The sequence below is a fragment of the Pan troglodytes genome, chromosome 19 (genome assembly GCF_028858775.2).
Source record: "Pan troglodytes isolate AG18354 chromosome 19, NHGRI_mPanTro3-v2.0_pri, whole genome shotgun sequence".
Lineage (NCBI taxonomy): Eukaryota > Metazoa > Chordata > Mammalia > Primates > Hominidae > Pan > Pan troglodytes.
Window position 1 is genome coordinate 76654731 of NC_072417.2, and position 25313 is coordinate 76680043.

Consider the following 25313-nt stretch of genomic DNA (forward strand, 5'->3'; position numbering starts at 1 on the left):
GGGGCGGTGCCCACCGGAGCCGGACGCTGCTGAGCCCGAGGACAGGCGGAGGCGCCGGGAGCCAGTGGCGCCTGTGGCTCCGCGCAGGGGCCGCGGCCGAAAGATGCCGGTCCGCAGGGGCCACGTCGCTCCCCAAAACACTTACCTGGACACCATCATCCGCAAGTTCGAGGGCCAAAGTGAGTGTGTGTATGTTGGGGCGGGGGGACGATCTGGAGTCCTGGTTCCGTGAAAGGGGGGGCTGGACCCCTTTACTAACTTCTAACCGGGCAAGGTGGTGAGTGCCGGGTGCTGCATGAAAAATCCTTCCTTTGATGTCCCCAACACCTTCTCTTCCAGGGGGACCCGCTCGCCTTAAATGCTGTCCTCTTTTCTGGAACACAAGGAGCAGCGTGCAGGCCTTCCCTCCCTACTGCCAGCTGTTTCCTTGGTGCCCCAAGTTCGAACCTCCCCTTCCAGCCACTGCCTGCCCCCTCATCCGCGTCCTCCAGAGGCTTCCCTGAGTCCTTCTTTTCCTTCCTTTTCATATCCTGGTTCTGGTCTTCCCAGGAGCTTTCCCAGGCCTGACCCCCATCTGGTCACATCCCTGCCTCCCTTCCCCACACTTTTCCTGTTTCCAGGAGGCCTTGGGCCTTCCTTCCACCTCAAGACCCTCACTGCCCTAGTCTTCCCACAATCCCCAGGCCTGACTCCCTCCCTCATTCCGGTCACTGCCCTGCTCCTCTGCCTAAATTCCCCTTACTGCCACCAAGAGTCCTTATGATCTTTCCCTCCCAGCCGCTGGATCCTGGCTCCCATGGACTTTTTGCCTCCCACCTCCCACCCCAGGTCGGAAGTTCCTGATTGCCAATGCTCAGATGGAGAACTGCGCCATCATTTACTGCAACGACGGCTTCTGCGAACTCTTCGGCTACTCCCGAGTGGAGGTGATGCAGCAACCCTGCACCTGCGACTTCCTCACAGGCCCCAACACACCAAGCAGCGCCGTGTCCCGCCTAGCGCAGGCCCTGCTGGGGGCTGAGGAGTGCAAGGTGGACATCCTCTACTACCGCAAGGATGGTGAGGCATACTCAGGCCAGAGGCTTTGCAGGTCAGGCTTGGCCCTCTGTCTTGTCCAGCCAGGGTGGCCTTGGGGAAGGCACTGACCCAGGGTCCAAAGGGCCTGAACAAACCCTGTTTCTTCTAGGGGCCTTGGTTCCTCCACAGGCATTGGATATGATGCCTTCTGAGGTCCTTTGCAGGAGCTAGGGATCAGGCTGGGCCACCCACTGGTCCTGGCCTGGGGCAGGGCCTCCTGCTCTGCCATCCCTCCGCTGTGTCCCTGGTCTCCTGGCTCTCCACTATCTTACTGTCAGCCCCAGCGGTCAGGCAGCTGGGATGGAAATTAACCTTCCCTCCTCTCCGTCTGCTCCAAGGATTAGAGGAGGAGTCACCTCCTGAAGACCTCTGTGGCCAGGCAAGGCATGGGGGCTTTTGGCTGGCAAAGTGGGGTGGGCCTGCCTTATCCAGTCTCAGCTCTTTGGGGAGACAGGGTCTGGAGTTTTCCCTGACCAGGAAGCTCATTCAGATGGAGTTTGGGTTGTTACTGCCAGCTGGAGCATACTGCAAGCAGAACAGAAGCATAAGTCAGGAGCTGAAGACAGATCTTAGCAGCCCTTGGAAATCCTCCCCCACCAGGACCACAGGGTCCTCACTGGACCTGGCAGCATGGGTGGGAACGAGGAAAAGAGCCTGAATGTCCTGGGAAATCTCTTGAATCAATGGCCCCCAACCTGGTTCTGCATCAGAATTACCCAGAGCATGTTTTCCAAAACATGCTTTCTCTACAGAGAGGCTGACTCAGAAGGTGTGAGATGAGGCCAAGCGGCTGTATTTGGAAATATCTCCCTGGTGGTTCTGATGTCCTGCTTACTTTAGGAACCACTGGCTTAGGTAAATCCCTTCATTTCATAGATGTGGAAGGGATTTGCCCAAGATCCCACTGCTAGAGTCCAACCTGGGACTGGAACCCAAGTCTCTGGATTCCTCCCTCGGAGATTTCTTTTGAGTAATCCCAAGAGGAGAGAAAGGACCCCAGCTGCCTTTGTGTTTACAGGCAGGATTTCTGGGGAAGGAGGTGCTCAGGGGAGAGAAGTCCCCAGGGAAGGCAGGCATGAGGCCACCTGAGTGGAGATAAAGAATGGATATCTCTGGATCGGGACCGAGGAGTGCTGAGAGCCCGGGTTTCAGGGGCCTGGAGGGTGTGAAACATGAGCATGTGTGTGCTTGCATATGTGTGCCTCTGTGTGTGTGTGTGCTTGCAAGTTCACACCTGTGTGTGTGTGTTTGCAGGCTTCTCAGAGTTACAGCTTCTCAGGTAGGTCCTGGTTGTTCCTGCTGCTGCCACTTGAGTGAGTGGCAGTGGGAAGTGCAACAGGCAGCGGCAGCCAGGAAGGGACTGGGAAGAATCTGGCTTAGTGTGGCAGTACTCACAGGGTTAATGAACTCAGAATATTTTTAAAAGCTGTGACCTCACCTCCTCACATCATTGCAGAGGAGAGGTGGCAGTCAGGGGAGTGAGAAGGGTCCTGGGGAACAGGATGGGACAGCAGGAAATGGGGGTTACAGCAGGTCCTTTCTTTTCCTCTCCTTGACACTAGAGCTATACCTGATCCCAGATTCCTAGGGATGTCAGGTGATGGCTCTTGAGGTCCCCTCAGCACCCTGAAGGTGTCTGGGCAGAGGGCAGAAGTCAAAGCCTGGCCTTGGCCCCCTGAGATCAGGACTCAGATCAGAATCCTGTGGGAGTCCTCAGGTCTCAGAAGGGAACCTAGGAACCTTGTCTTGGGGGCTGACCCTCGGTGAAAATGGGAAATTGCCCACATACCTGGTGCCCCATAAGTCCCAATCTACTCCCATCCCACCCTCGGCCCTTCCCTATCTTATTGCCCAAGGCTTTGATTTACCTGGACCTTCCTGAAATTGTCCTGAAACCCAGAAAGGGGAGCTTCCTGGCCTGCATTACACTAAGGGAAGGATGTTGTGCTCAGATAACTGATGTTCACCTTAAGGTCCACTCTGACCTCATATAATCCTTTTTTTTTTTTTTTTTGAGACAGGGTCTTGCTCTGTCACCCAGGCTGGCAAGAACATAGCTCACTGCAGCCTCCCATCTCAGCCTCCTGAGTAGCTGAGACTACAGGCGCGCACCCTCACACCCGACTAATTTTTTAATTTTTTGTAGGGATGGGGGTCTCACTATGTTGCCCAGGCTGGCACATGATCCATTTTTGACCATATTCATGTACACTTACGGTCCTGCTGAGGGGCATCCTAATGGTGATTTCTTTCCTCCTCGGGTCAGTACCTCCCTTCCCCCCAACCCCCAACTCCAGGGAGGTGGGAAGGGGTCCTGAGCAGATCTCTAGCTGATTTATGTATAATCCTCTTTTCCTCTAAAGGGGTAATCCACTGAAAATTCTCGAAGTCAAAGTGGAGGGTTTGTGTTCACATAGCTCCACGTTGTGCAGCTACAGACATTTGGGCTCAAAGAGGCCAGGGCACTTGGCAAAAATACCCCAGGAGACAGCTCAGAGACCCCTGGGAAACTGGCTCTTCCTCTATTTGCCTTTGCTAGGAGTGGTGAGAACCTAACAGATAAGGAGGAATGGGGATGTGGCAGGACTAGAACTGGTGAGAGTTTGGCAGGAAGAAAGGAGAGCACTCAGATCCCCCCACTGTCACCCACGCCTGCCCTGCACTGGCACCTGCCCGGGAGCCCACCCCAGCCTGCCTTTCCCGGGTCCTCTTCTCTGAGGATCCCGAACCATAGAGTCCCCTAATCCCCAAGCCAGATCAGAGGAGTCCTGGGACTTCTCCAGTCCTCAGCTCTTGATAAGGAGGATGGGACAAGGGGCTGCTGTCTGCCCCCACCCTCCTCCCATGTTTACCATATGCACATCTGTGAATGCCAGGAGGACCAAGCTAGGAGGCGGCATGCAGCGGCCACCCTCTCAGTGGCAGCTTTTTGGCTTTTTGTAGCACCAGCCTCTCCCTGGGGACTCACCACAGTGCTGGATGGGGTGTGCATCGGGAGATAGAGGTGAAGACAACAAGGAGGCTGTGAGTGCTGGGAAACTGAACGAAGGAGCACATTCAAGAGGGAGAGAAGAGGAGAGAGAATTGGGGTCTCCCAGGGGAGAGAAGTGGGGTGCCTTTGCTAAGAAAAGTAAGAACCTAGCATATAAGAAGGAATGGGAATTCCCAGGGGGCAGACAAACCTGCTGCCCTTGGTCAGAAAGGTGGGTGCTGGGAGGAGCTCCTGCAAGGAAGAAGCAGGCAGAGACTGTGGCTCCTCCTCCAGGGCCCTGGTGAGGGCACAGGAACACCATCCCTCCTGGGCATAACCTGAGATGGTACAGTTACCCACTTTTGGTCACCTAGATGTGGGCTTTTGTTGTGTGGGGGCTCTGAGCCACGGGTAAGCAAGGACAACCTGGGGCAGGGGGAGAGAGAATGCTCTGGACTCTTCCAAATCCTCCTAGCCTCCTGTCTGCCTACCCAACAGGCCACAGGCATGGGGGCAGGGCATGGGGTACCACGCACTGGCACCCCACCCCAGCCCCAGCCCTCACTGCTATAACGGGCTGGTCTTTGGTCCATTCCCAGCCGCAGTTTTCCAATTGCATCAATTTTCCAGTAACATCAATTGCTGGGTGCAGCCACACCAAGACTGTGCATTGACAGCCCCCAGCGGCTTAGAGAGCCCTGGAGGCCTTCTGCCCCTCTGCCCAGCTCTGCCCTCTCCCTGCCCCCTGCCAGGACAGATCTCTGCAGTGCCAGAGAGATTGACAATATAATCTGGCCTTAGGAGCAGTGTCCGAGGCCACTGGCCAAGGAGGCTCCCTGTCTAGGTCCCAGCGTCCACGTGTCACCATGCCCCAGGCTGACTGGAGTTATGGGCTTGGGCCTGGGAGTCTGGGCCTATAGCACTATGTGCCCAGGAGTGGGTGAAGCAGGCAGGCGCCTCTCCTCAGTGTGGGTGTCTCCCCTGGGCCCAGGCAGCAGATGGTAGATGGCTGCCTGGTGCCTGGGAGTCCAGAAATCCAATACGAGAGATTCCTACTCCCCAGGGAGGAAAGCGAGAGGGAGGATATGGGTGGCTCAGCTGCACCCCAGCTCTGATGGCTGTGAGGAGGGGCTGAGGACAAAACAAGGAGTCTGGTGGAGAGTCATTCCAGTGAGCTCCACAGCAGTGATACTCCCACCAGCGGCCGGCCTGCGTCCCCCACATGTGGGCTTCCATACACTCAGTCAACAAACAACACCTGGGACAGGTGAAACAGAGCCTAACCTGCCCTCAGGGAGTGCAGCTCTGCCTTCTCATCTGCGTGGTCACCTGAGGCCCCTGCCCCCTGAGGATCCTGCCCTTTGAGCCTGACATCTGCCAACAGTTTGAGTTGAGGGACATAGGACTCCCATGGAGAGGGTGCTCGTGGGGTGCCTGGCCTGGGGCTCTTGGGTATGGGGTATTTTGTTTGTTTGTTTGTTTGAGACAGAGTCTCGCTCTGTCACCCAGGCTGGAGTGCAGTGGCATGATCTTGGTTCACTGCAACCTTGGCCTCCTGGGTTCAAGCGATTCTCCTGCCTCAGCCTCCTGAGTAGCTGGGACTACAGGTGCGCACCACCACGCCTGGCTAATTTTTGTATTTTTAGTACAGACGGGGTTTCACCATGTTGGCCAGGCTGGTCTTGAATTCCTGGCCTCAAGTGATTCGCCTGCCTCAGCCTCCCAAAGTGCTGGGATTACAGGCATGAGCCACCACGCCCGGCCAGGCATGGGGCATTTTAGCTGGTATTGTTCCATCCACCAAAGGGGGCTGCAGCCAGACCCTGGAGGGGCAGAGTCTACGACCTGAGAGGCACAGAGCAGCCAGCCGCTGGGTGTGGGCTGCCCAAGATGATGGGGAAGGTGGCCAGAGGGGCCTGCCCTGCCCCCACACGGCCATCCTCCTCCCTCTGTGGTGCCCAGGCCACTACTCTGCCTGCTCCCTGGGCCCAGCCCTGCCTTGGGACCCCACACTCCTCCTAGGCCCAGAGCAGCAGCCTGGTTCTGGCCCCAGCACTCTCCTCCCAAACAAGTCCCTTCCCTTTTCAAAGCTATTGTGTCCTGCAAACCCAGGCATCCTCTCTCCATGCTCCCTCCCAGCCCTTGAAAGTTAGTTTCTGAGAACCTCAGGCTCTCTTCTGCAGAATGAGGGTCCATGCCTGCCCCCCAAGGACCTCCTGAGGCCAAATGTTCCAACTGGCCCCATGCCCAGCACTTAGTGTACTTTCAACAACAAATTCCTCCCTGCATCACAGGAGCAGGGCATCTTTGCAGGATGGGAATATGGGAAGAGAGCCCAGGGCCAACCCAGCTCCATGGGGTAGAATGCCCAGCCTCACCTCCCCACTTAATCCACCCCCATCTGCTCAGCTTTAATTACAGCCGAAGCAGACCTCGAGGTTAAGCTCTGAGCTGATGGCCGAGCGTGGACTTGGGCCTGATCTGATGCTACCTTATCTCCTAATAAGCAGCTTAACCGCTCTCCCCACCTCTGCCCTGTGGGTGGAGCACCAGCTGCGCAGCCTCACCCACCCTCTGCCCAGTATCTCTGGTCACTGTCCAAGCCTCTTCACCCCAGTGGCTGCCCTTCACTTGACCTTCACTTGACCTTCACTCAGCCCCTTCCCTAGCCAGGCCACTGCAGGAGGGGACCCCTTCAGGGCCCACCCCCCATCCTCCCAATGGTGTTCGCAGCCTCCAGCTTCCGCTGCCTGGTAGATGTGGTGCCCGTGAAGAACGAGGACGGGGCTGTCATCATGTTCATTCTCAACTTCGAGGACCTGGCCCAGCTCCTGGCCAAGCGCAGCAGCCGCAGCTTGTCCCAGCGCCTGTTGTCCCAGAGCTTCCTGGGCTCCGGTGAGGCAGAGTGAGGGTGGTGGTGGGAGGGACGCATGAGGGTCCCCTGGCCGTGGCTGCTCTGACTCCTGGCCCTGGTTTCAGAGGGCTCTCACGGCAGGCCAGGCGGACCAGGGCCAGGCACAGGCAGGGGCAAGTACAGGACCATCAGCCAGATCCCACAGTTCACACTCAACTTCGTGGAGTTCAACTTGGAGAAGCACCGCTCCAGCTCCACCACGGAGATTGAGATCATCGCGCCCCATAAGGTGGTGGAGCGGACACAGAACGTCACTGAGAAGGTCACCCAGGTGCGGGCCTGCAGAGCAGGGTGTGCAGAGCTGTGCCAGGCCTCCAGGGTCCCCTCCCAGGCTCTGGGCCCAGGCCCTTCTGGGGCCTTGGCCGGTAAAGAGATCCTGCCTGTCCAGCCTCTAATATCTGGTTTGAGCCCCGGGCCTCCTGTCCTGTTTGAGACCTAAAGACCTGAAGGCCTGCCCTGAGGTCACAGCCCTTGTGCCCAGCTCCTAGAGCCAGAGGAGGCTGGGGTCAGTAGGGCCTGTGAATGATGCCGCCTCCTAGGCCTGGAGAAGCCAGGGCAGGGGGTGGACATGGAGGCCACCATGGGGGCCTGACCAAGGCTCAGCCCGTCACAGGGAAGGAGAGGCAGAGAGGAGACATGCTAAGGCCATACTGAGAGGAGAGCTGGTGTGGGGGGGGTCCCAGCCCTGTGCCAGCCCTTTGCCTTTGAGACAAAAGCCACCCTCCCTACTTCCTTCCAATGTGAACACAGGGTCCTCCTGCATGCCAGGCAGGGCAGGACGAGGCTGGCACCTCCAGCTATCTTTAATCAGCTTCTTGGAGGCCAGGCCCTGAAGGACCCCGGCAGCTCCTCCTTGGCCACCCCAAGGCAGGCTTCCCTGGGTCCTCTGCTCCAGCTCACCCTGCTGTCCCTTCTCATGAGGCCGGAAGCCCTGACCATTCCAGAGGGAAATGCGAGGAGCCCTGCCCAAGGCTCCAGTGACCACAGTCCTGGCACTGACTCCCTGTGTGACCGTGGCCAGGGGAACTATCAGCCCCCTTTCTAGGCCTCAGGGCTTTCATCTGCAGGAGAGAGATGGACTAAATGGTCTCTGGGGACCCATTTGACATTGAGTAGTTCTGGCCCCAGGAGGCAGACAAAGCTGTAAGTCATAGCCAGGGGCCCAGGCCAAGGTTGAGCAATGCAGAGCATGGAGGGGCCTGCTCCCAGCTTTCCTGGGGCTGTCCCTGTGTTGGGGCTGGAGGCAGCTCTTTTCCCCCCTGCCTGTTTTCACCTAAAGCACAGTTGCTGCTGGAACCAGGTGTGGGGAAGACCACTCAGCACCTCACTGAGCTCAAGGATCCTGAGGAGGGTGGGACGCCAGGCTGCAGGACTGTGTCCTCTGAGGTCAGGCAGAGTGGCCCAAAGGCCTGACCCTGGGAAGCCCCCCAGCTGCTTACTCCAGGACATCTTAGGCCACTGTTGGTGGCTGCCACGGAGGGGGCTGTTAGACTGGAGAGTGGTCGGTAAAGACAGCCAGGCCTGGCTGGGCCCATGGTCCCGGCACCTGCCCAACCTGCCTACCCGTTTGTTCCTCAGCTTGGCCCCTCTTGGTGTCACTCCCCTGCTCCATGTGGGTCCTAGGTCCAGGGAGGTGCCTGACAGATCTCAGGGGAAAGAGCAGGCGAGGACCCAGATCAGGGAAGTCACATCGGCCTCAACCAGAACTTAAAGAGCCTCGATGGCTGTGGCCTCACACTGGAGCCTGGGCATCCTGAGGGCCTTGCAGCTCTGGGGGACACTGGGCAGGGTGGGCTTTGCCACGAAGGGCCTCGAGCTGGCTTTGGAGGCAGTGGGAGATTTTGGGGGTCCCCCTGTCTGGGGGCCCTGAGGAGCTGAGGAACTCTATTCTCAGCCTACTTTAAACCACCCCCCACCATTCCTTCTGTCTCCCTCCCACTCCCCACCCAGGCAGGCCTAGGGAAGGGCCTTGTTTCACCCTAGCAGGGTCCTAGCAGCCCTCAGGAGGAGGAGTTGCAGCTCTGATGCCCAGGGTGTGACGGCAGCTGCTCCTGATCAGAGCCCCAGTTTGCAGTGCTCATTCAAGGACCTGCAGTTGAGAGCCCATGTGGACCAAGAGCTGGGCACACAGCGGGGAGAGGGCCAGTGAGGGAGCCAAACTCAGTGAGCCCATGGCTCAGTGGAGCACCACCATGCAGCTAGGTGGATACAGGGGCAGGGAGAAAATAAAAAAAGAGCCCAAGTCTATGTGGAGTCGGAGGGGGCTTCCTGGGGAAGTACGAGGTGAGGCCTCAAGGCTGAGCAGGTCACTGCAGGGTGGGGACATGGTAGCCCCACTCAAGGGTTTGGATGTCAGATAGGGACCCTCTGGTTGAAACCAAATGGATCTGCCTTACTGTGATCCCATCTGCTAATTGATTTGGTTTGCAAGGTCAAACCTTACATTGCAAATTTTCCTAAATCAGAACTATCCACCAGATTTCATCTGGTGGGAGAGGAGGTCCATGGAACACCCCTCCGGCTCCATCCTTGTCTGGAGCAGTGTCTGATGAGGATGAGGGAGGAGGAGGGTGGACAGGGAATTACTGTGTAGAGCAGCACCTGCCATCTCCATGAGAATAGATGGATCTCACTAACTACATGAGAAGAGATGCATCTCATTTCCTCACTACCCATGGCTTTTGTTGTCCTTTGTGATTCCATTTTGCAGATGAGGGAACTGAGGCTCACAGAGGTTACAAAACTTGCCCAAGGCTCACCTATAGCACATGTCAGACCTGGGATTCAACCGGGGAGGCCTGGCTTCAGTACCCATGCCCTTCCTAATGCCCTGGCTGTCTCTCATGTTGGGCAGCTGGGCAGAGCCAGGGCATGTTGTGCTGGGACCTAGAGATCCTGGGTTGATCACAGTCTTGGAGGCAGGGGCGGGAGGGGAGAAGGGAGAAGGGAAGGCTCTGCAGAAGGTGATGATTCCAAACCCTTGGAGATGTGGGGAGGAGTCAGTTTTCCTTGGTGCCCAGGACCCGTTGAGGGTCCAGGTTGGCTACACCCCTACCCCATGGACTCTTTCCATGGGAGGCTCTGAGTTGGCCTCAGAGAGGGCACTCACTGGTCCTGGATCCCCAGGGCCCTCAGAAAGGAAGACATTCTTCTAGGGGTGACCTGTTCCCATCAGGAACCCTGACCATAGGGAGCCTCCTAAGCTCACCAGAGAGGATCAGCCCACCAGCTACCCCTTCTGTGGGCTCTTGTGTGGAATGGGTCTATAGATGTCCATGGGCCTGGCCCTCCCCTGCCTGGCTCCACCCACTCCAGGATGTTTCCAAGGGAGCTTGTGAGCATCAAACCTGGGGTCGCTATGGGGCGGAGCCATACCCCTCCTCTTGCATCCCAACTCCTTTCTCTGCACTTCCTCTCGAGGCATCTGTCCCCTTAGGAACTTGCCTTCTCAGACACCCCCCACCCCATCTCTCCCTCATCCCCTCTGCCCACCAGAGCCGTGGTCACCCACCCTCTCCCACTACACCTTCCCCAGGCCTCAGCCCTCTAGGCCAGTCTCACCAGCAGTGGCTGCCCCGTGCCTGACCTCCCTCGGCCCCCACCCCCAGGTCCTGTCCCTGGGCGCGGATGTGCTGCCGGAGTACAAGCTGCAGGCGCCGCGCATCCATCGCTGGACCATCCTGCACTACAGCCCCTTCAAGGCCATGTGGGACTGGCTCATCCTGCTGCTGGTCATCTACACGGCTGTCTTCACGCCCTACTCAGCCGCCTTCCTGCTCAGCGACCAGGACGAATCACGGCGTGGGGCCTGCAGCTATACCTGCAGTCCCCTCACTGTGGTGGATCTCATCGTGGACATCATGTTCGTCGTGGACATCGTCATCAACTTCCGCACCACCTATGTCAACACCAATGATGAGGTGGTCAGCCACCCCCGCCGCATCGCCGTCCACTACTTCAAGGGCTGGTTCCTCATTGACATGGTGGCCGCCATCCCTTTCGACCTCCTGATCTTCCGCACTGGCTCCGATGAGGTGAGCAGACCCCCTCCAGGCCAGCAGCCATGGCTGTCCTCTGCACGCTGGCCTCAAGCCCTCCCTGCTGCACAGCACTGGGTGCGGAGAGTATCTGGCACTGGGCACCTTTGCTGAAGCACGTGGAGGTGGAGAGGAGGCCCCGAACATCTGTCACCTCCCAGCCCTGGAGAAGGACCTGCCAAGGCTGCACCCCCAGGCCTCTGTCCCTCTGCCCCCTCTCTGAGCAGGCCCTGGTAAGAGGAGCAGGCTGCCCCTTCCAGGACGGGCACTCGTGTGGTCCCGGCCCCTCATGCTGACTTCCAAACTGCACTCACCCTGGAGGAAGAAAGGGATCCCCAGGCTACTCCCCCAGTGCACCCTGGCTCCCACCTTGCTCCCTAGCCCTCCACTATGTCCACCTGGCTGCCCATAGGTGACGTGAAGGCATCTACATGCCTTTCTCATAGCTTCCAGTCCCACGGTCTCCTCTTGCCCCCTCTCCTCACGATCAGCTTTTCACTGAAATCAACTCTGCCTTCTGTGTTCCAGTGCCCCCTTATCACTCCAGCCTGTCCAGCAGGGGGTGTTCAGCAGGGCTCCTCTGCTCCAAACCCCCCTAAGACCACCCCTCAACAAATCCACCCTCCTACCTTGCTGCCCCCACCTGGACACTGAGTGGCCTTCGTACTCACTTGTGTCCCATCACCAAACTTGCCAGTCTCCCGCCCCTCCACACAGCTGCCACAGCGACTTTCAGATCGCCTACCTGACCCTGTGTTCCACCCTCTGGGGTGTACAGGGTCCTCAGAATTTTCAGTGGCTTCCCAAGGCCTACAGACTAGAAGCCAAGTTCATGATGGACCCTGAAGCCCACAGGCAGCAGCCCCTGCCCGCCCTGCCCTTCCCAGGCATGGCTCTCACTGCTCCTCCATCTCCCATGTGCGCATCGGGCTGCAGTGCCACACTCGGTTTCCCACATCGGCCACGCACTTCACACCTCAGTGCCGCTGCTCATGCTGCTCCCTGAGCCAGGAGTGCCCTTTCCCTCTCTCTCCTGTCTGTCTGGAGCCCTAGCCTCCTCTCTCCAGGCTCAGCTCATGCGTCACCTCATCCATGAAGCCTCCCCTGACCTGCTCCTGCAGACTTGACCTCCCCTTCCTTTGTTCTCCCACTGGACTTCTGTCCTAGCAACCAGAACACTATTCTGAGCTTTAGGCTGAGATCCTCAATGTCCCATACTGTGCCACACTGCCAAGTGCGTGGCCCGGAGGAAGTTCTCCATAAATGTTTGTTGAATGATTATGTGGTTGTATGCATGAGTGAACAAAAGCAGGCCTGAGTGCACCCTTCCAAGGGCTGACCCCAGCCCTGTGACCATTTCCCTACCCCTCCAGACCACAACCCTGATTGGGCTATTGAAGACAGCGCGGCTGCTGCGGCTGGTGCGCGTAGCACGGAAGCTGGACCGCTACTCTGAGTATGGGGCGGCTGTGCTCTTCTTGCTCATGTGCACCTTCGCGCTCATAGCGCACTGGCTGGCCTGCATCTGGTACGCCATCGGCAATGTGGAGCGGCCCTACCTAGAACACAAGATCGGCTGGCTGGACAGCCTGGGTGTGCAGCTTGGCAAGCGCTACAACGGCAGCGACCCAGCCTCGGGCCCCTCGGTGCAGGACAAGTATGTCACAGCCCTCTACTTCACCTTCAGCAGCCTCACCAGCGTGGGCTTCGGCAATGTCTCGCCCAACACCAACTCTGAGAAGGTCTTCTCCATCTGCGTCATGCTCATCGGCTGTGAGTGAGACCTCATGCCACGGCCTAACTTCATGCTCTGGTCTTACCCATGAAATTTTATGTGTAGTTTTGTACTGAGATAGAACATAACACATAGCAACAATTCGTGCAGTACACTGATCCTAAGTGTGCAGCACAATGAATTTTTGCTGGTGTGTGCACCAAGTGTATACAACATTTAACACCCACACAGCCCATGCTATCTGCCAGGCACCAAGACAGGCTACATAATTTGCAGAGCCCAGAGCAAAATGAAACTGTAGGGACCCTTGTTTAAAAATTATTAAGAATCGGCCAGATGCTGTGGCTCAAGGCTGTAATCCCAGCACTCCAGGACACCAAGGTGGGTGGGTCACCCGAGGTCAAGAGTTCAAGACCAGCCTGGCCAATATGGTGAAACCCCATTTTTACTAAAAAATACAAAAATTAGCCAGGTGTGGTGGCACATGCCTATAATCCCAGCTACTCGGGAGGCTGAGGCAGGAGAATCAGTTGAACCTGGGAGGTGGAGGTTGCAGTGAGCCAAGATCGTGCCACTGCACTTCAGCTTAGGTGACAGAGTGAGACTCCATCTCAAAAAAGAAAAAAAAATTATTAAGAATTTTTCGCCGGGCATGGTGGCTCACGCCTGTAATTCCAGCACTTTGGGAGGCCGAGGTGGGCAGATCATGAGGTCAGGAGTTCAAGACCAGCCTGACCAACATGGTGAAACCCTGTCTCTACTAAAAATACAAAAATTAGCCGGCGTGGTGGTACACACCTGTAATCCCAGCTACTCAGGAGGCTGAGGCAGGAGAATTGCTTGAACCTGGGAGGTGGAGCTTGCAGTGAGCCGAGATCACGCCACTGCACTCCAGCCTGGGAGACAGAGCAAGACTCCGTCTCAAAAAAAAAAAAAAAGAATTTTTTGACAGTGACAGCAGAGTATTAAACCAAATGCAGGGCTCTTAGCATGCGGCCCCGTGTGTCCACATGGGTTGTACACATGAAGCCAGCTCTGCCAGGCACTCTTTTAAACACTTTACAAAAGCCCACATTTCATTCCCTTCTGAGCCTAGTTTACAAAGCAAGAACCCAGATAGTGCTAAAGTGCCAGAGGGCACACAGCTAGGAAATGTCCGAGTGACTCAATCCCAGCCCAGGGGTTCAGCTCCAAGGCTGTGCTGTTCTCAATCCCTGCTCCCAGCTGCCTGCCTCCCAAGACACCTGGTTTAGGAAAACAAGAGTCAGCGTGGAATTTTACACATAGATTGAGTTGTGATGTTCAGAGTATTTAGAGATATGAAAGTCCAGAAAAACAAAAACAAGGGAAGAAAATGGGTGAAAACAAGAAATTGAGAGTTTGCTCTTTTTTGTTGTTGTGGGTTTTTTTTGTTTTGTTTTTTTTTTTTGAGACAGTCTCATTCTGTCGCCCAGGCTGGAGCTCAGTGGCATGGTCTTGGCTCACTGCAACCTCTGCCTCCTGGGTTCAAGCAATTCTCATGCCTCAGCCTCCAGAGTAGCTGGGATTACAGACGGGCACCACCATGCCCGGCTAATTTTTCTATTTTTTTGGTACAGACGGGGTTTCACCATGTTGTCTGGGTTGGTCTCGAACTCCTGACCTCAGGTGATCTGCCCACCTCGGCCTCCCAAAGTGCTGGGATTACAGGCCTGAGTCACCACACCCGGCGGAGAGTTTTATCTTTATTGTATTTTTACAACTTAAAGGAGAAAACAGATCTGAACTTTAAAAATCCATTGCCTTCCTTCTTTCTTCTCGGGAGTTTGACCGCTAGGCCCAGTAAGATGCCAAGAGGCACAGGGCAGAGGGAGGAGGGCAGAAAGCCCAGGGGCCTTTGTCCCGCATGTGCCCTGGCGCTGTCCTGGTCACTCCTGACTTCTCCCTGGACAGAGGGGTCCCTCACCAGGGGGCTGCTGGAAGGAGGAAGACCTGGGTAAGCCCTGGGTGGTGTGGCCCAGTGGGGCCCGCGGAGGAGCTCACTCTCCGCCCCGCCCCCAGCCCTGATGTACGCCAGCATCTTCGGGAACGTGTCCGCGATCATCCAGCGCCTGTACTCGGGCACCGCGCGCTACCACACGCAGATGCTGCGTGTCAAGGAGTTCATCCGCTTCCACCAGATCCCCAACCCACTGCGCCAGCGCCTGGAGGAGTATTTCCAGCACGCCTGGTCCTACACCAATGGCATTGACATGAACGCGGTGAGCCCCGCCGCTCCGGCTAATGACCCGGGCGTTGGGGGGCGGGGGGAGCCAAGATCCTGCGGGGGCGGGGCGTCCCCAGAGCCCTCACCACCCTCTCCCCAGCCCCACCCCGGCCGCGTCCCGCTGGACTTGGCCGCCCGCCTTGCAGGTGCTGAAGGGCTTCCCCGAGTGCCTGCAGGCTGACATCTGCCTGCACCTGCACCGCGCACTGCTGCAGCACTGCCCAGCTTTCAGCGGCGCCAGCAAGGGCTGCCTGCGCGCGCTAGCCGTCAAGTTCAAGACCACCCACGCGCCGCCTGGGGACACGCTGGTGCACCTCGGCGACGTGCTCTCCACGCTCTACTTCATCTCCCGAGGCTCCATCGAGATCCTGCGCGACGACGTGGTCGTGGCCATCCTAGGTGGGTCCGGCGGAGTGGACCAGGCCTGTGTTGGGGATTGGATGGAAGGGGGCGGGATTGGAGATGCCCTGCCCAGGCCACCCTCTTCCTGATGAGGATTTTACTTTTACTGGCAGCCACTTGCACAGCATGTGCCCGGGAGAGCTTTATACCCAGCTGGCTGAATCCTTAAAACAACCCTCTGCCGGAGGTCCCATTTTCCTGAGAGGGAAGTTGAGGCTGAGGGAGATCATGCTAGTCTGTGGCCAGGCAGGGATTCCAGGGCTGCCAGTGTGACTCAGAAGCCCAGGCAGGTCTTCCTACCTTCTTGCACTCTTGGGGAGTTTAGGGAGAAAGGCCAAGGGTCTTTCTGGGTGGAGGTGGATGCCCTGGCTGGGGACCCCAGTCTCATTCAGTGCAGACACAGGGATAGCTAGACACTTTGGAGGAAGGATATGAGCACTGGGCAGGGGGGACAGACAGGTCACAAGCAGCCTTTGTCACAAACCTGCTGTGTGACCTTGGGCAAGTCACTTTGCCTCTCTGAGCATCACAGGGTCCTCTCGATTCTCATCTTCCTTGCCTGCCCCATGACTTCATCTCCACCCCAACTTCAGCCTCGCCCTCCTTTGGTCCCCATGACCTGGCTATCCTCCAGCCCCTCTGGACAGGTTCCCCTCGGGCAGCCCTCCCCCTCTGCTTCCTCTGGACTGCTGGTGATCTGCTCTCCTCGCCCCTCCTCACCTGACACCCTCCCCTGGGCCTGCTCCTCGCTCCCACGGCTTCAGCCTTCACCTGTGCCACAAGGAGCCCTGTCCTCACCCCACTGTCTCCTTAGACCAGAATATTCCATTTCTTCCTGGGCATGGCCACCCTAGTATTCTATGAACAGATCAAACTCAATGTATCCCAACCTGAAATCACCTTTCCTCAAAACCAGCTGCTTCAGCATCCCCATCACTGTGAAGCATCTGCCTATTGCCCACGCCACAGTCTGCCAAGGGGGCATCCTACTTCATTCCTGCCCACTGTCCACCAGCCAGACTTGTCCATACCTCTCCATCTCACACCTGTCTCCCTGTCCCTGCCTGGATCCAGCCCTCTTTGGGTCCTTCCTGGAAAGGTGTTGGGAACTCCTTTCCCATGGCCCTGCGTCTGGTTTACTCCCATGCCTGTCTTCCACCTTCTGCCAGTGACCTGAAATAGACATCTGTACATCTGCCTCTTCTGCTCAAGATCCCTCCACAGTTCCCCATGGTCCATGCATGGCATCCCCAGTTATCCCAATCCGACCACCCTGTCCTACCACCCTCCCCCTGGTACTTCATGCTCCAGCCAAACTACTTAGAGTTCTCTAAATCTGTGCCCTTGCATGTGCTGCCACTCTGCCTGGAGCGCCCTACCCTGTGCCAGTCTGGCAGATCCCAGTTGTCCTCCAAGGCTGGGCTTAGGCACAGGTTTCTGTATGAGACCTTCCCTCACTCCCAGCCTACCTTAGACGTGCCATCCATGGCCAGGCACGGTGGCTCATGCCTGTAATCCCAGCACTTTGGGAGGCCGAGGTGGGTGATCACAAGGTCAGGAGTTCAAGACCAGCCTGGCCAAGATGATGAAACCCCATCTCTACTAGAAATACAAAAAATTAGCCCGGCATGGTGGCGGGTGCCTGTAATCCCAGCTACCTGGGAGGCTGAGGCAGAGAATTGCTTGAACCCAGGAGGTGGAAATTGCAGTAAGCCAAGATCACGCCACTGTACTCCAGCCTGGGTGACAGAGCGAGACTCTGTCTTAAAAAAAAAAAAAAAGTGCCATCACATGGGAGGGATGATGATTATTATTAATAATTAAGAAGTTAATCCAATTTAAGTTTCAGTTAGAGACATGAAACCTCTCATTTTGTCCTGAGTAGGAAAAGACACTAGATCAGAATCTTTCATCTACTGGAAAACCATCACATTATAATGTTGCCCAGATTTCAAGCTTCAGGGTTTCATGTGTGACCCTGGCAAGCCGCTTCCCTCTCCAGGCCTCAGCCCCCTCCTTTGTGAATGCCCTTTGATCCTGTTCTCTTGTGGGGACATGTCCCAGCCTCCACCCATCCTTCTGTGCTAAACTGTTACTGCCACTTGCACTAACAAGTGGACTTTCTGGGGGAGTGGGAATCAAAGCAGTCATGCTCCGTGGCACCCCGGCCCTGGGCTCTCCACCCCTGAGCCCTGACAGTGCAGTGCTGATCACATGCTGTTTCTTCTGTCCTGACTGCCTTTCTCGTGGGGGCTGGTCCTCGTTTCTCTCGACACAGCCCCCACTTCACTTCCTCTGTAAGCCCCCTCCTCTCTGCCCCAGCCACCCCTGGCAGGAGGAGCCCCTCCCTCCTCCATGGCCCCATAACTCTTGGTTCTTCCTGTTTCTAGGGCTCTATAGATCATGCTGTAAACTTGTTGGCTGCTTACATACCTATCTTGCAGGGATTTGGGAGGGTCCTTGTGGGTGGCACAACATCTTATATTTATATCCTTTGGCCAGCACAGCACCTGGCACCAGGAGGGCCCAGTACCCTTGCCACATACCACATACCTGAACATCACCCATGTCTACCCTGGGATATTCCCCCTTGCCTTGCATGGACCTAGTCAGGTGCCTCTTGCTTTTTTTTATTTTTATTTTTTTTGAGATGGAGTCTCGCTGTGTCACCCAGGCTGCAGTACAGTGGTGCGATCTCAGCTCCCTGCAAACTCTGCCTCCCGGGTTCAAGTGATTCTTCTGCCTCAGCCTCCCGAGTAGCTGGGATTACAGGCCACCATGCCCTGCTAATTTTTGTTTTTGCTGTTGTTGTTTTTAGTAGAGATGCGGTTTCACCGTGTTGGCCAGACTGGTCTCGAACCGACCTCAAATAATCCACTAGCCTCAGCCTCCCAAAGTGCTGGGATTACAGGCGTGAGCCGCTGAGCCCTGCTGCCTGTTGCTTTTTGAGTCACTTTCTCAAGCATCACCTCATCTGCTTCCCTGAACAGTCCAGTGGGGTTGGCAAGGCAGATCAGGTTTTATCCATTTTAGAGATGAAGACTCTGGGGTCCAGACAGGGGGAGTAACTTCCCCAAGCTTCCTTCACCAGGGCCATGCTGGTTACCTGGCCCCACAATCGGGAGTGGGAAGACAGAGAAGCCTCTGGCCCTGCCCTGGCGGAGTTAGGTGCTCTGGCCCTGGGTTCCCTGCACCCTGCTCCACAGCACTGGCAGGCCAAGCAGCAGGAAGACGTTGAGACAGATGTTGAGCCTTTAGGGCCCCTTCCTGCCCACTGTGCCAAAGAGTATGGGCTACAGGAGGGAGATTCTGATGGAGGGTGGTTCTGAAGGGCCTGGAGACAGTGAGAGGAGCCACACGCCGGATCTCTGTGCCGCTCAAAGGACAGAGGAAGAGAACAGCCCCACCCCTACCCTGCCACCCACAGCCAGCACATCCAGCCATGTCCCCAGAGCTCTATCCCAGGCAGCAGGCCCCAGCCTAGAAGGATGTCCGAGGTTGGGGGAAGTCACGGTCAAAGGACCCTCATAAGGGAGCATGGAGTCAGACCCTGAAGAGACTCCCACCCCTCTGGCTGGCAGGAAAGAATGACATCTTTGGGGAACCCGTCAGTCTCCATGCCCAGCCAGGCAAGTCCAGTGCAGACGTGCGGGCTCTGACCTACTGCGACCTGCACAAGATCCAGTGGGCAGATCTGCTGGAGGTGCTGGACATGTACCCGGCCTTTGCGGAGAGCTTCTGGAGTAAGCTGGAGGTCACCTTCAACCTGCGGGACGTGAGTCAGGGCCAGGTGGGCCAGGGTGGGTGGAAATGCCCAGGCAGCCTGCCTGGCCTGAGGGCACCCATCTGACCAACACCCTTCCTTTCAACCCCATCCTGCAACCTTTGCCATAATTTCTTTTGTGCCTACCATGGCTGGCGTCATGCTAAGTATGAGGATAGCTACTATTTATTAAGCAGTAGGGTGCTAAGGGTGGGGCTTCTTTTACATGATCTTCTTGCAAATGGTATTATTATCCCCAATTTTCAGATGAGGAAACTGAGGATTAGAGACAATAAATAAATTGGCCAAAGCCATTCAGCTAGTCAACGGCAGAGCCAAAATGTGAATTTAATTTGTCTGACTCCAAAGCCCAGGCATTCCTACTACATCATACCAAGCTGAAAAAGGGGGTGCCTTCTGTCCAGAGAGCTCACAGTGCCAGACACAGGGGCTGCCAAGAGGTGACAAAGCTGTCTCTTCTCATGCTCATCCCTCAGTAGAGGAGATTTTGACAACTCAAGAAAAATAAAGAGCCACAAAGTAAAACAGCCAAAGTCACGAAGGTATAAAGGAGAAGCCATGTGGAGCTCAAGCTTGCCAAGGAGTGGGACAGCCAGGACCGACCTGGGAATGCCCAGAGCGGGGTATCACGGAGGAGGAAACTAATGGGAAGAAGGGAGTGTGCATCTGGCAGGGAAACACAGAGCCCGGGCTATTTCTTCCCTGGTGCCCCGCCCCTCCACCTTGGGGGAGGGCTCTGCTGGCGTAGGCCCTGTGCCCAGCTTCCTGAGCATAGAGCTGGGTGGGCTTTCTGGCTGTGGACAGCCCTCCCCACACCATCCCCTCTCCCCCTCCTCAGTTTCTCCCCTCCCTCCCCCGATCTGCACAGGGGACTGACAGGTTAGGACTCTGCCCTGGGCCCCCAGCCATCAGGTGGCCAGAATGCCCAGCAGCTGGGCACCAGGACAGGAGGGGTGTGGTCTCTGTAGCCTGGGCCACCTGCAGGAAGTCGTCCAGGGCATCGCTGCTGTGCCCAGCTGCTTGTCATTCTTTCACCTAGTTGTGACAGCACCATGGGGTCAGGGCAGGGAAGAACAAAGAGGCCCCATCCCAGCTTTGGTTCCTGTTATTTCACCCTCTTGCTTCCCATAAGGCAGCCGGGGGTCTCCACTCATCCCCCCGACAGGCTCCTGGCAGCCAAGACCACCAAGGTTTCTTTCTCAGTGACAACCAGTCAGGTGAGCAAAGCCAGCCCCCACCCCCACCAGCCTGCAGCCCCTGCCCAGCCTCCTACCCCTCCCATGTCCTCTCCATCCTGCCTCCCCAGCGCCACCCCACTCCATGAGTAGAGAGGGGCTCCCTCTCTAGACCCAGAGCTGGAGCCTTGGCCCTCCTTCCTCCCCGGTCTCTCAGTCCTGATGGTCTGTGTCCTCAGAGGCAGAGTGAGGGCTCTGTGGTTCAAATGCAACCCCTAGGGGTGTATGGAGACTAGCCAGCCCCCTGAGGTTCCACACCAAGGCATCAGGGGGGCCACTGGGCTGCAGCTCCCTGGGCAGTGAAACCAGTGCTAAAAGTCCTCACCCTGCCAGGGTCTCCCCATGAGCTGGGGCCCCAGTTCCCCTCTAAGGGCTACAGCCTCCTGGGTCCTGGGAGCCAGAACTCCATGGGGGCAGGACCTTGTGCTCCAGGGCACCCAGGTAAGGAGAGCCACTCCTCACACCCTGTGTCCCCAGGGCAGGTAGGGGGTGGGGGACGGGCTCTACTGAGAAGGGTCAGGCCTGTGGAACCAGCTAGGCCCAGCTGAGACTTCCCTTTCCCTCCTGCAGATGCAGCCCCTCCCCTGAGCATCTCAGATGCATCTGGCCTCTGGCCTGAGCTACTGCAGGAAATGCCCCCAAGGCACAGCCCCCAAAGCCCTCAGGAAGACCCAGATTGCTGGCCTCTGAAGCTGGGCTCCAGGCTAGAGCAGCTCCAGGCCCAGATGAACAGGTGTGTGTGCTGTGGTCAGGGCTGGGGGCTGGGCATGGGTAGCCCCTCCTAGTGGCTCAGACACATCACAGGGTGCCAGGTGGGTTTTAGAATGGGGCAGGCCATTTAGCTGCAGGTCTTCCCATACCTGTCATTAAGCACAATTCCCCCGATGACTTCCCCTAGCAAACTCTGGAACATGCCAAGGGAGCTTCTCGGGGGAGGGGCACAACCATGTGCAGAAACAAATTCCATAGGTCCTGGGAAAGGGAGTGTGTCCTGTGGATGGCAGGGCTATGGTGGCAGAGCGAGGGCTTAGAGGCAGAACAGTCCAGGTTCAAATTCTGGCTCTGTTCCCTACCAGCAAGAGTGTGGGCAAGTTACTAAACAGCTCTGAACCTAGTTTGCCCTTTTGTGAAATGGGGATAATTGGAATATCCACATCAAAGCATCTTGGGGACTGAATCTTGTATGCTTGGTGCCTGTTCACTGGTGTTGTTAAGAGTCAGGGGTGTACCAGGGGGATTCTGGGCCGGGGCTGTGGATCCCAGTAAGGAAATAGCTTCGGGTAGGCCCCAGGCCGCCATTCAATCTAGCAGGAACAGCACGCAGGCTACAAGATTGACAGCTGCTCTCAGGAACTACTCTTGCCAGCCCTGACCCTGACTGTGGGGTTCTGTCTGGCAGGCTGGAGTCCCGCGTGTCCTCAGACCTCAGCCGCATCTTGCAGCTCCTCCAGCAGCCCATGCCCCAGGGCCACGCCAGCTACATTCTGGAAGCCCCTGCCTCCAATGACCTGGCCTTGGTTCCTATAGCCTCGGAGACGACGAGTCCAGGGCCCAGGCTGCCCCAGGGCTTTCTGCCTCCTGCACAGGTAAGAGGTGAGGGGATTCCCAGGGGCTTACCTGCAAGCAGCTGCATGCCTTCCCTACCCTGACTTGTTCACAGTGCGGCATCAGGCCCAGAGCCTCTGTGGCCCCAGAGCAGCCAGGGCTTCTGCTTACCTCCTTTATGATCAGAGTCATGATAGGGTTAGCCTGGGCAAGGTGCTGGCAAAGCCCAGAATGTGACTCCAGAGCCTGCAGCTGGGGCCAGGGCAGCAGGACCCTGAGGTGTGGGAAGGGCAGGTACAATTTTTGCCCGATCCCATCCCTGAAATCAGGGTGGATTAACCCGCAGCCTGGCCTGGGGTGCATCCCTCTTTCTTGCTCCTCCCAGACCCCAAGCTATGGAGACTTGGACGACTGTAGTCCAAAGCACAGGAACTCCTCCCCCAGGATGCCTCACCTGGCTGTGGCAACGGACAAAACTCTGGCACCATCCTCAGAACAGGAACAGCCTGAGGGGCTCTGGCCACCCCTAGCCTCACCTCTACATCCCCTGGAAGTACAAGGACTCATCTATGGTCCCTGCTTCTCCTCCCTCCCTGAACACCTTGGCTCTGTTCCCAAGCAGCTGGACTTCCAGAGACATGGCTCAGATCCTGGATTTGCAGGGAGTTGGGGCCACTGAACTCCAAGATAAAGACACCATGAGGGGACTGAAGGTGGGCAAGGTGAGAGTTAAGGATCTTGGGGAGGTGGCCGGGTGCAGTGGCTCGCCTGTAATCCCAGCACTTTGGGAGGCCAAGGCGGGCAGATCAGACCATCCTGGCTAACACGGTGAAACCCCACCTCTACTAAAATTAAAAAAAAAAAAAAATAGCCGGGCGTGGTGGCAGGCGCCTGTAATCCCAGCTACTGGGGAGGCTGAGGCAGGAGAATGGCGTGAACCCGGGAGGTGGAGGTTGCAGGGAGCCAAGGCCGCACCACTGCACTCCAGCCTGGCTGACAGAGCGAGACTCCAACTAAAAAAAAAAAAAAAAAGATCTTGGGGAGGCAGACAGCCTCCCAGATGGGCCTCTCCTAAAGTAGCTACAAACTGCTGATCCAGGTGACCCAGGATGGCGTGGGTGAAGAAGCTCACGACTTTTCCCAGCCTCCTCCAGGGCTCCATTTAAACAGCAAGCCTGGTGCAGGGTGGGAGAGTCTCAGGTGTGGAGGCAGCTTACAGGATTGAGGGGGCAGTGAAGAAAGAGGTTTCTGATCTACATGAGTACCTTGCTCTGAGCCTCCCAGCTCAGAACCCTCCAGCACCTCATGGCTCAGCACCAAGGCCCGGGGTTGGTCAGAACTCTTACCATGAGCCTCTGACCTGGCTGGAGATGGAGGTATGTTCTGTGGCAGACATGTCAGGACAGACCTCCAGCCCTCTGCTCCTGATGGTTCTGTGACATTGAGTCTCTTGAGGGCAGTGGAGTGTCACACAGCTAATAAAGTACACATTTCATGTTGGACTGGGTGTGTAACTTATCTGAAGGTCATTACGTCTTTGACTGTGCTGTGGCTTTCTCCAAACCCTTCTTGTAAGGAGCTGCAGACTTACCCTCCACCATATCCAGTGTGTTGGGGACCTGAAGGTGGTTCTGCTGGGCCCAGAGGCTCCTGGAGCCTGGGGCTGTTAGGCCGAGGTGAAGGGAAGCAGAGGCACTGGCTTGGTGGCCCTAGGGGATCATGACAACAGCCAACACTTCGGTAGCACTCGCCCTGTACCAGGCACTGTGCTGACAGCTCTGCAGATACTTGTTCATCTAATCCTCAAAACAACCCCAAGGGGTTGGTATTATTATCCCCATTTTAGAGATGTGGGATCAGTAGCAGAGAGACTAAGACACCCAAACATGAGGGGGATTTCTGAGGTGCAGGTACTGTTCTGTTTCCTGATCTAGGTGCTGGTTACAGGTGTTCAGGTTGCGAAAGAGTGTGCTTCTGTGTGTAAATTATACCTCAGTTAAAAAGAAAATAAAAATAAAAAAAGAGGCCAGGCGTAGTGGCTCATGCCTGTAATCCCAGGGCTTTGGGAGGAGGATGAGGCAGGAGGACTGCTTGAGGCCAGGAGTCCAAGGTGACAGTAAGCCGTGATTGCATCACTGAACTCACACCCTGGGCAATGGAATAAGACCCTGTCTCAAAATGAAAATTTTAAAAATCATCCCCGTGCCCAACACAATAGGAAAAGGAGGACATAATTTCAACCTAGATGGTCTGGCTTTGAGAGCATGTGCAATTAACCACTGCTGAAAAGGGCTGTTGTCCAAGAACTACCTGGTTATTGGTTTTCAGTCCTTTGCTCCAGTGTTCTGTAAAAGAATTTCGAATATGTATATCCCCCTCATACATTTTTAAGTTGACATCTGAAATATTATAAAATACTTCAATGATACCTTTCTGAAATATTATAAAATACTTCAATGATACCTTTAAATAGATGCAAAGGATATAATCTCAAGTGTCTTGTAAATATTGACACCTTATAAAACAATTCCATCCTTCATTTGTATTGACCCATTTCTACCCAAATAGCAGCGATTTGAGAGCCACCACCATCTATTTTAAAAACACAAGAAACCCTTCTTTAACATTGTTCTTTTTTCTTTTCTCATAATTCCCACTTATTCCTCCCATAGTTTTATCCTACATGTAATTTATTGGTATGCTTCAAAGCCTAATATTGATCACACTATCATATGTTTGCAACACAAATATGTATACAGGCTGGGTGCAGTGGCTCGCTCATGCCTGTAATCCCAACACTTTGGGAGGCTGAGGCTGGAAGATTGCTTGAGCCAGGAATTCGAGACCAGCCTGGGCAGCATAGCTCAACCTGGTCTCTACAAAACAATTTTTTTTTAATTAGCCAAGCATTGTGATGCGCACCTGTAGTCCCAGGTACTACAGGGCTTGCTGGGAGGCTTGGGTGGGAGAGTCACTTGAACCTAAGAGGTCAAGACTGCAGTAAGCCATGTTCATGCAACTGTACTCCAGCCTGGGTAACAGAGCAAGACTCGGTCTCTTAAAAAAAAAAAAAAAAAAGTGGCTGGGCGCAGTGGCTCACACCTGTAATCCCAACACTTTGGGAGGCTGAGGTGGGCAGATCACGAGGTCAGGAGATCAAGACCATCCTGGCTAACAGGGTGAAACCCCATCTCTACTAAAAATACAAAAAAAATAGCCAGACGTGGTGGCAGGTGCCTGTAGTCCCAGCTACTCGGGAGGCTGAGGCAGGAGAATGGCGTGAACCCGGGAGGTGGAGCTTGTAGTGAGCCAAGATCGTGCCACTGCACTCCAGCGTGGGCAACAGAGCAAGACTCCGTTTCAAAAAA

The 25313-nt window shown here is 56.1% G+C and overlaps 1 protein-coding gene across 4 annotated transcripts; it reads left to right on the forward strand.

Annotated features, from left to right (window-relative positions):
• Positions 1-25: 25 nt before the first annotated feature.
• On the forward strand, positions 26-23445 carry KCNH6 (potassium voltage-gated channel subfamily H member 6). 4 transcript variants are annotated; one of them, XM_016932721.3, is made up of 14 exons: positions 26-179; positions 829-1059; positions 6782-6943; positions 7028-7233; positions 10571-10996; positions 12373-12772; positions 14775-14974; positions 15126-15378; positions 18963-19156; positions 20298-20382; positions 20734-20841; positions 20971-21133; positions 21800-21986; positions 22331-23445. In XM_016932721.3, exons 1-14 carry the CDS (start codon positions 104-106, stop codon positions 22622-22624), a joined length of 2985 nt encoding a protein of 994 aa, XP_016788210.1. In that variant the 5' UTR covers positions 26-103; the 3' UTR covers positions 22625-23445. The 4 variants fall into 4 exon arrangements, with proteins under 4 accessions (XP_016788210.1, XP_063655232.1, XP_009431306.1 ...); XM_063799162.1 differs by lacking the exon at positions 20734-20841 and having other exon boundaries at positions 12373-12527; positions 12687-12772; XM_009433031.4 differs by lacking the exon at positions 20734-20841.
• Positions 23446-25313: the final 1868 nt, after the last annotated feature.